The sequence below is a fragment of the Ailuropoda melanoleuca genome, chromosome 14 (genome assembly GCF_002007445.2).
Source record: "Ailuropoda melanoleuca isolate Jingjing chromosome 14, ASM200744v2, whole genome shotgun sequence".
Classification (NCBI taxonomy): Eukaryota; Metazoa; Chordata; class Mammalia; order Carnivora; family Ursidae; genus Ailuropoda; species Ailuropoda melanoleuca.
Genome location: NC_048231.1, coordinates 95,377,667 through 95,388,491, shown reverse-complemented (window position 1 = coordinate 95,388,491; position 10,825 = coordinate 95,377,667). Strand labels below are relative to the sequence as shown.

Genomic DNA, 10,825 nt, shown 5'->3' with positions numbered 1-10,825 from the left:
TTATGTCCTGTGTCCTGCAGTTACCTGACCACGCTGCTGTCAGCCTCAGGTGTAAGCTTCAGGTCAAAGGAAGAAGTTTACCAGCTTCATCTAACTGCTTATAGAAAGATCTACTCACTGCCTTCACAGAGGTAATCTTTTCTTTCTGTCTCCTTAATTTTGGTCTGCAATTGACCTTAGAGTATTGCTTTAACATAGAAACCGATGGGTGAATCCAGAATGATAATTTAGGCTTGATCTGCAAAAGCCCACTTTCTTGATAAGACTTAGTTTTCATATCCTTTCTGCTGACCTAAAATTATGCAATGATAATTCAGAATTGGGGCTTGGGCATATTCTCTTGACATGGACAGTTATAAGTAAAATACAAACATTTTTAAGAAATGTGTCAAAAATATGCATTACTTTGTGCATCTTGAGTTTCTAATGGTGCCCCCATATGGACAAATGGAAAATATTTAAATTTCTTGGCTTCCCAGACTACTGTCTGCCTTTGAAATTATTAAGCCATTGTTTTCTACAATGAAGTGGATCCTTTCCTTTCTACTTGTAGCTCCAAGGACTTCCTACCAGGGACTATCACATGCATCTATACTTTGTAGAACAATAGAGCATAAATTCCTTGATGTCATTATCTGATATTCTATACATTCATACTATATTTTCAACCATGAGGTTTCCTTTATAAAGCAATTTAAGCAGTGAAATGTTGGTAAACATTTAACAACTGGCTCTCCAGGAAAAACAGTTGGTGTTGGCTGATTTCCATGGTGGTCTAGCTACTACCCCATGGCTAACTTCAGTCCACCAAAATGATCTCTCTGGAAGGAGGGTTGAGAAGAGGCGTGTATCATTGGTTCTTGGGAGTTGTTTCTAGCTGGTTCCAGCACACCACTGCATTTTAGTAACTAGATAATAGCTGTTTATATAAATGTTTTTGGAGAATGTTCTACCGAGGTTTAACATTGATTTTATCAATCAACTATTCCAGCCTCTCAAGCACTATGGAGATAATCATACATAGCATTAGATTTCGGAAGAAAAAGGAAAACTAAAATAACCAATTCACCCCCATTACAGGTAAGCTTAGCTAGAGTACTTCATATCAATTTCATCTGAATTAGGGGCATTCTTTCAGCTATCTCAAGCATTTTTAAAAAATACCATTAAATCAAGTTTATACGGTATTGATGTAATTGTCCACACACAAAAGAACAAATGGGTATATGCAAGAATTTCAAATCTTTATTTAAATTTGAGCTTTTCTTTTCCCAATCTATGACCAGCAAATATGAAAAAAAACAAGAAAAAAAATATACTATTATATATATATATATACTTGAAAACAAGAGAAAGCCAGGTGAATGATGTGATGTTTCTTTTCTAAAATACATTCAAACCTCCATTTAGTGATATGTGCAACAATCAGCAGTTTTGACATCATAATCCGAATGTACTATTTTATCTTCCTGGAGACAACAAGGGGATTATTACAAAACTGTTTTCTCAGCACCTTGCTGATTTCACACCTATATAATTCCTGAACCACACTCTGCTTTTATTGAATTGGGTAAGTGTACTACGTTTTTTTTTTTTTTATTTGAAAAGCTTACACATGTGACTAAAAGTCATGAACAGAACCTTTTACTGTTACGAGTTTTTCATATATATGTATATTAATCCAGCAAGAAGCATATCTATCTAGTCCTGAAACAATGTTTACAAAACTCAATTCAAATGAAAGGACTGTTTGCAGATAATCAGACTTAGTGAATTATTTATTTTGATGAAGCTGAAGGCCACTTTCATGTACTGTATTTCTAGAGATGAGCTGTAGATTTATAGAATCCTGGTTTCTCCTCATGTAATCCAAATATTGATAGTCTGATTCCAGTGTCTGTCTTTCAGAAAAAAGCACTTTTATAAAATGTAATTTCCTATACAGTATCCACTACCTGTAGATTTATTAGGAACCCAATAAATAATTTTTAAAAGGAGAAATGAAAGAAAAAAAATCCATTCTTGTTGTAATATATGCACATTAAACTAGTACTATTCTAGGAAAAAGAGAGGTGGAAATATCATTTTAATCATAAAATTCTAAGAGGCCCATCTCAAACACATGTGATCACTGGAAATTGCTCTCCTCACTTTGGCCCATCTAAACCAGCACAGAAATCATACATTGCTTGGTAAATTCTTGAGGAACAAATTTGCATCAGAATTTAAAGACGGATTTTTGAAATTTATAACAACATTACATTAAGATATAGTAAAAAAAAAAAGTCTTTTACTCAATATGTTTACAGCAAAAGAGGCTGGGGAAAACAAATTCTCAAAAGTCTTTGGAGCATATAGAACTTGTGACCTTCAAAAATAAATCTTGCATCAGAAAAAAAAATCTCAATTCTCTCTGAAATCTTTCTAAAATGCAAATATTTTATTCCACTGTTTGGTACATTCTAATGGTTCAGATGAACAACTTATATGTCCTTGTAGCTGTGCTCCTCTCTGAGATGTGAACTGCGGCAAGGCTCAACTGTTCTGCTATTTTTTTCTCCATTTCCATGCTTCATTCCCTTCATGTAGCTCAGACTAGAGAAAAATCAGCATGTTCTGACGAGCTTAATGCTATGAGGCAGTCAGATGGACCTGAATTTAGTGGAGATCAGAGCTCCAAAATAAATAGAACACCATGTGTCAAATAAGAAAAGGAAAGATAGTCTCCTGTATAAATCAGAAGAGATAATAAAAATCAATGAATAGACAGCAACTTTTTTCATACCTACACAAGCATCTCAAAACGACTGCAAACTGTAAGAATGATTTACCTTTTTCTTATTGGGAACACTCCATAATTTATTTGCTAAACAACGGTTTATGTTGCCTTAAACCAAATTTTATTGGCTTGTATTGAAGGATTGGGGAGGATTTTCTAAGAATTTATATATTGCTAAATGAAATATATTTGCCAACCAACAGCAATAAACTTCTGCTGGATTCTATGACCTAGCAAGCTAAAAGCAACACTGTAAATTAAATTTGTCCCAAGTTCTGATATGCAAGAAGTTCCAGGACTTTTCAATGGCACATCGTGTTCTGTTCTTCTCACCGGCAGTGCCGTGAAGCTATGTACAGGGCACGCTTGGTTCACGGACAACACAGGGCACTACTTACTCATCGAGGTTAGGTGCTTTGCAGATATCTGAGAGTTGCTATCTATTCACAGACCACTGAGCATTTCGATTTATCAAAAAGCCTTCAAATGCTCAACGTCTGTGGTCAGTGCAGTCCCTTGGATAAGTCTAATGAAGATATGCTTCACCAAGGCAAAAACCTAAACAGTTAAAAATGGAGAAATATTTACAACCGTTTTCTCTAGTAAGTCGAGTTCTCGTTTTCTGTATGTAGTGGGTGTTTTTGTTTTTTTGCTTTTACTTTTTCTTCAGTACATTTCAAATTAAGGTTCCAGGGCTATGAGTACAAACTCTCCTGGCCGGTTCCATACATATCTGCAAGTCGTTTAAAGCGAGGCCCCCAGTCACTTAGGTAGTCGTAATTCTGATCAGAGTTTGAGCTGATGGAATCCAAGGAGCTGAGTGATTCAGCCACTGAGCCATTTCCTTCAAATGCATACGTCTGCAAGGAATCATAGGGGGGAGCGCAGGGATCCACGTCGGCTTCTTTCAGTCTCTCCCAAATAAATTCTCGAAAAATGACATTATCTGGGATGCTTTTAAAAGCTGGTCGACTCAAGAACTGAATTTCTGGAGTCACATCCCTCCGAGTCTTGGTATCTCTGATGACGTTGAGATTTCTTAGTGCGGCCATGTCGAAAGCCTCTGTGTCTTCCTCTCCCCCACCTTCGTCGTCATATCTCACGATATTTTCTCTGATATCTCGCTCCTCGTCAAAAATGAGAGGCTCTTTTTTCCGTCTTCTCATGGTGACAATCAGGAGGATCAACACTAGAACAAGGAGGCAGCAAAGGGTCAGTCTCAGTGAATCGCCAGCTGCCCCCCATCATGGTGAAGCTAGGCCTGTGATCCTGACTGACAGATTTCCTGCCCTTGAAAGAGAAATGAGTTGGCCATCTACTTGCATGACGAAATCACAGCAGATGTGCTGAAATTGCTAAAATGCCATTAAAACAGGACATTTTTAGACATCAAGAAACCTTTTTCCACACCTGTTCAGAACTGATATCTCCCTCTTTAAGGCAACCTCCGAAGTATTTGCTAGAGCAAACCGAAGGGCCAGTTCAGGATAAATATAATAATTTCAAAGCTATGCAGCACAAAGCGTTTTTTGTCTTTTTTTTTTGAACTCCTTAATTGCTGGTAAGGCAAATTGACATTCATAAATGTTTTAGGTCTAATTTAACAACTGCAATTTTAGAAGGAAATGGATTTTAGCATTTGGCCAGGTTCTTTGAAGAAATGCCTAGTACTTGTCTAAGAAACTCCACTGTTAAATAAAACCCAGTATGTCAGGCCATATATGAAGAGTAAAAGCTTTTCCGTGGTAAACTGAGTCTCACTTTCAGGATGAAATACTGAACTTGGTCTTTACACAGTCTACCTGGAGAGAGAGGATGTGAGATTTTCCGCTTAGCCAAAGAGAGGTTTATCAAAATTAATAAATAATAAAGCACAGGGTTGTACTGGAAAGCAAAGGAAACCAGATACACTGGCAATTATTTGGGTTTAAACCATCTGAATACACTCTTAGTAGCGTATACTTATTAAAGATACAAAGAAACATTCTGCTTCACTCAGGCTATGGGTGACTGAAAGCTGAATTGGAAACACATCAGATTTCATGGGCACTTAAGTTAAAAAAAAAAAGGTGTTCTTGAATTTTGGGGTTCAAAATATATAAAGAATTATATTTAATTACCTTTGTATTACATCAGCCAACTTTTTTTTTTTCTTGAAGATCTAAAAGGCCCAAAGGGCTCATTACTCTCAGCCTGTTTTTTAAAAGACACTTGAAATATTTAAAGTATCTTAGTTTGGCATTAAGAATACATCTGAAAATAAAAAATATAAAGCCAAGAAGGACGTCACTGTAATTCAGAATAATCACAAGCAATGACTAGATGGGACATATCTCATCCTCTGCCTCAAGCTGCTTACAAAAAATCTAAGCACTTACTTAAATAAGGCCTTTTCTGCTGTAATGTCCTGGCGTGGTCCTTGAAACCAAAATATATAGCTTTGCTGTCAAAATGGCCTTGGATAGAAGTCCAGCCTTTTCACATAGTAGCTGTGTGATCTTGGGCAAGTAACTCGAACTAACGGAGCCTAACCACATGTGATAATTATAGACAAATGTTCCCAAGGTAAATTGGAGAGATTGGGGCATAACGTAAGTAGAGTTAGTAGAGTGGCAGGAACTTCTCTGTGCGCCAAAGAGAATTTTCATTGTTCTCCTCCTGCCAACCAAACACGTGAACTCAAAATGTCTCCTCTAACCCAATGAAATTAGGTCAGCAAGCAAAGTAGAAGGTGTAGCAAATACAGGGCAAGGCAGGTGCACTAAAGATTAAATGAGGCAGAAAAGGCAGCAAGGTGAAAAGTGACTGTCTGCAAATAGGACCTATCATTGGGCCCTCCGGGTAGTTCTCTGGGGTATGTGTGTTGTTGTTTGACGGTGGTCTTAGGCATGTGAAAAGAACTGCCTGTGGTCATTGAAATGAAATGCAATAGGTGGGAGTGGAGTCTCCTCCGCTTCCGTCTGCCCCAAACCTCTGCACTCTCTCGGATGCTATGAGCCCAGTGCTTCCATAGAAGGTAACTGAGATACAAGCTGAGCGCTCAAGTGATATTTGCTAGCTCAGAGAAAGACACATCAGTAAATTTTAAGACATATGGATGAATAACATTTTAGATTTATGGTTTTAGCTTCCGAAACTTTTTACATAGTTCTCCCCAAAATAAAAGTAATTGCAACAGAAAGACACAGGGGCCAAATAATACTTCTTGAGAAGTCAGAGAGAATGGAAAGATGAGTATCAGAGAGAATCATGATGGGTGGACAGGTGGAGGTAGGAATATGAGAAATCTGTTACCCAGCTTGGAAGCAGAATTGAGGGGGAGCAAATATCCAAACGAGTGCAAGAGGATACAAGAAATGAAATGGGCCTAAAAGTGAATGAGGCTAGGAAGAGAGTAAGATATTATGTAATAATTAGATACTCTTTTAATTTAAATCTGTATTTAGGCAAAATATTTCAAAATTCTCAAATCTCTTTCCTTCCTCCAATTATAATGAATCTTGTCATTTATTATATATTATATACGATTGTTTTATGTTTTTATGTTTATTTTAACAAACAGTTATTTCTTATGTTCTATTGTAAATGTATTTTCATGTAACTGATAAACTTACTTTTTGACAAGTACAGTGCTCAGTTCAAGTGAAACATGAAAGAACCCATAGGTGTGTCAGTGCACAGGTTCAGTACCTATTAAAGTACCTCAATATCTTATAGAGTTTATTTCTCAATCTTGCCTGAAGCTGAGAAAAATGAAGTGTTTAAGAAGGTTAGAAAATTTAACATTTCAATGACTTAGGAGAATATTAATTTCTAACTACATGAGCACATATAAAAAATAAAATTTAACCTTTACGTAGAACAAGTATTAAGTGCTCTTCAGGGTCTATGGCGATAATCCCTGCATTAAAAAGAATATTTTCTGCTTAAGTAAGCACAAGATTATATAGTTTAAGAGGTTTTTCTCATATGTCTTTTCTGTCATATGGATGATACTTCTGAGTGGAGACAGAAAAGATTTAGTCTAGACACGTGGCACTTACAATGTGTTGGTTGTTCATGAATTTACATATGGTTAACAAATGTGTGTTAACCATTTATTACAGGCATTAGGTATGACGGAAGCATAGCACACTTCTTCATAGAACTTATAATGAAATGGGCAGACTATTAAATAATGAGAATTACATGTTAAAGTAGAACTGTGATAATTATTCCAAAAGAAGGAAACATGATCTTTTAAAGGTCTATAGTAGAAGAAACAGATCCACACAAGGCACATTTACATGTCCCTGAAGGCGGAGGCTAGGCTGGGGGGTGGAGAGGTGATATGGAAGATTATACTTGGCACAATCAAGCAGTTAGCAAAGATGACAAGGCTGGGTGGTAAAGAAAGAGGTGGGAGATAACCACCTTGGTGTAAGGACTGCATGATATGATCATATACATATGTATTTTTAAATCATTCTGAGTGGACTCAGGATAGGAAGAAGGGAAGCGAAGATGTTAAGAAAGCAATTAGAATACAGGTGCGGCAGCAAAAGCATACTGTTAAATTTCTGTTTTAGAATTCAGTTCTTTAACCTTCAACATTTTCTGAGTATCCCAGTTATTTGGCAATAGTGCTAGTTATTGGCAAAATCATAACAGAGAGGATCCCTGCATCCAGGCAGCTCAAACTTGGTAGCTATATATTTACAAGGATAAATATAGTATAAAACATAATGCAATTCACTGTGAGAAAGTACAGACATACACAGGTGCAAAGAAGCATGCAAACCAGAAGAGCACCATTCTCTCAAATGGAAAGAAATAAAAGGGAAGATAAAGAAGTGTAAAATCCATAGCATACTATAAAGTAGTGGACCCCTATATTCTCCACATCACTGTGGTCTGTGCCTGATACGTATCCATGTTTACTTAATCATCTTGAAAGTACTTTAGTCCCACCTAACATACTTCCTGGAGGTTAACCACAGCATTATTGGCCCCCACAATTAAGAAGCCCCCTCTCCAATGACCTTCCACCAACAAGTATCTTATTTTCTTAAAGACAGCAGACACTTTAAAAGTCATCCAATTTGTTCCAGAAGCACTTACAGTGTATTCTCAGCTGCTGAATTCAACACCTCATTGTCACCCTGAATCCCTTGCACTGGATTTTCTAAGCTTGCAAACGTCTGAATTCTCAATATTCAGTTTTGGTCCCCAGAAGCAGGCAGAATTCTGCAGATGTGGTATAAATTGGTACCGCTGCTAGATAAGCCTACTTATATTAAAGAAAAACTATTTCCTTTATTTCAAATTTTGAGTCAATTCATTTAAAACCACTCAGTCATGTGAACTATTATCAAGCCAGAAGCATCCTAAAACTCTATAAAAGGTTCTTGCTTTAAATCAAATTGCAAGACCTTATACTTGTTAAACATCACTTTAAGTTTAACCTATTGTTTAGAGACTCACTAAAAATTAAAACCTAAATTTCCTTTAATTCAACATTTTTTACTGGACATTGATTTTCTGCAACTGTAATCCCTATAAGGTCAGTGATTTTATTCCCCATAGATATATCTTGAGCACAAAAAGCAATACTTGATAGTAAATATGCACTCAATAATTGTTGATCAAAATAAAGTATGGGTTGGAGATATGGAGATAACTCTTGCCATTGTGAAGTTCAATATTTTATATAAGAAAAAGTAACTATTATATAACGCAATAAATTATATAGCAATATAACACATGCTAGGTAAATATGTATGGGATGGTATGCTTTGGCCAGGATGCTCAGAGAAAGTCTCACAAGAGATGACATGGAGGTAAGACTTGAAGGATAAGCCACTGTCACCTATTTTCTCTATGGTCTCTATGAATAATCAGAATTTATTGGTCAATAAAATGTTTGTCTAAATCTTCACTATCCAACATGGTAGCTACTAGCCACGTGTGGCTATTGAGCATTTGAAGTGTGGCTATCCCTATTTGAAACATGAACTGCGATGTGCTTTTAGTGTAAAATAAACGTGATGTTCAAGACAATTGTTAAACTATATTTTTATTGATTACATGTTAAAATGATAATAGTTGGCTAATGCATTAACTATGTTATCAGCATTTATTTCAGTTGTGTCTTTTTAGTTTTCCTAATGAGGCTACGTGAAATTTTAAAATTACATATGTGGTTCACACTTGCGAATCATAACATATTTCTCTGGACAAAATGAAAGATTCAAAAATACTAGAAAATCTAAATTGTGTATGATCTGAGGTATACTGCTCTAAAATTTTATTGCCAAATGACATATTGAACAGTGAAACAACTATTAACTACAATTATTACTGTGTCTACTAGGTGTAACTGAAAAATGACCTACTCTAAATGAAAAATCTGCTAGTACAATCTGTATCCAAGTTCAGCAATTTATTATAAGTGATTACCCACATCCATGTGGGAGTAGAACTTAGCTCTTCAATAACTTTTGTTTTTTTTAACTCTTCACTGTCTTTTGATCCTGTTGATTTGCATAAATATTATTAAAACTGTTACATTTTCTCCATTTGGCACTAATTTTCACGAATTTTAATTTTGAACTTGAACTTTGATGGCTTCACATCAGAAACAACCATGATAGAGAAACATCTCAATTCCTTTCAGTGTCACGTCCAAATTCCCACCACTTTCTCCATGCCTGGAGCTATACCAGAGTTCCATACTTTCACCGAAAAACAGGTCATTGAGAATTTTCCAATGATTTATCTTCAACTACACTCAATTTTACTGACTTTTCTTTTTATAAAAGTAGCCTATTTCATATTTCCACATTCTTATATCCTGATTGCCCTGAAACTAAATCTGAGTTTTTTTTTTTCCCCTCAGACTAAGATCACCAATGGTCTTGTTAACATCTGCCCAATCTGATGGGCACCAGTCAGCCCTTAGTTTACATGGCATGTCTATCATATGTGACACAGGACTTCAACCAGGAAACATGATATGGGTGAGTTTTCTTAAATTAATAGACTATTACAGGAATTCTTACAATTTTAAAATTAAACATTTCACTCTCTCCTTTCAAATTATGGTCTGGTGGTCTCTCTTCTCTAGGTAATACCTAGGGTAAATCTTCCTCAAATTTTTTCACCCAATACTCTTTCAACATGAGCTCAATAAAACCCAGGAATTCAACTATTTTCTATATATGGCAATTGGTGAGGTCTCTGACATATAACTCTCCCATCTATCTCTCTGAATAAAGTCAGACCATATTCATAAATGACTAGTCATAATTTTTATTGATAACATATGGACTGCTTAGAATATAGTAAATACTTAGTAACAATAGAAAATTATAATTGCCATATATTATCACTTATTTTACTCTAACAACTTTCTGCCCAAATGTCTCTTTGCAGATTTAAACCCATTAACTTCAATCTGTTTCTATCTTGTGTTCTTTTCTCAAAAGAATACCTAAACCAGAAACTTCCAGGTCATCTTGGACTCTAACTTAAATTTCTCCTTGTATTTACCTCTTGCTCATCTCACTACCTTAATGAACCAATTATTATACAGTGTAACTCCTGGAGTGTACCTCAAATCCCTTGCCTAAACCCACATTTACACTGACTCCTTGCCTCTATTTCCTGAATATGTGGGCTTAGATAGGCTATTGTACTTTGCCCTGCCTCAATTTCCTCCTCTTCAAAATGGGGATAATAGAACTTAACTCATAGAAACTATCTTATAGTCACCTTATAAAGATTGAGTTATATTTGTAAAATTAAAAAATATATATATAGTAAGCACAATAACAGGTCATATATGATAAACTTCTATAATAAAATCTTAAATAGTTCCTATTCCTCTGGATCTTGCTAAAATTTGAATTATATAATAGGTACACAAAAAGAAACAAATTTTACTTTGTACTCACGTGATTTTTGATAACTCCTATTTAGTTATTTGATATCTATGCTATTGTATTTATTGGATGGCAAAATAATAGAGATATCAAATCTATTCTAGAGAAGCTTAAAATATGGGGC

At 35.5% G+C, this 10,825-nt stretch overlaps 1 protein-coding gene across 2 annotated transcripts in view; it reads right to left on the bottom strand.

Annotated features, from left to right (window-relative positions):
- Positions 1-1,291: 1,291 nt before the first annotated feature.
- Positions 1,292-10,825, bottom strand: part of CDH7 (cadherin 7) — a 120,956-nt gene continuing 111,422 nt past the window's right edge. For both annotated transcript variants that reach the window (XM_002924875.4, XM_019805552.2), the window contains exon 12: positions 1,292-3,968. In XM_002924875.4, coding sequence (XP_002924921.1) covers positions 3,475-3,968 — 494 coding nt within the window. In that variant the 3' untranslated portion in view covers positions 1,292-3,474. The remainder of the gene's footprint in view (positions 3,969-10,825) is intronic.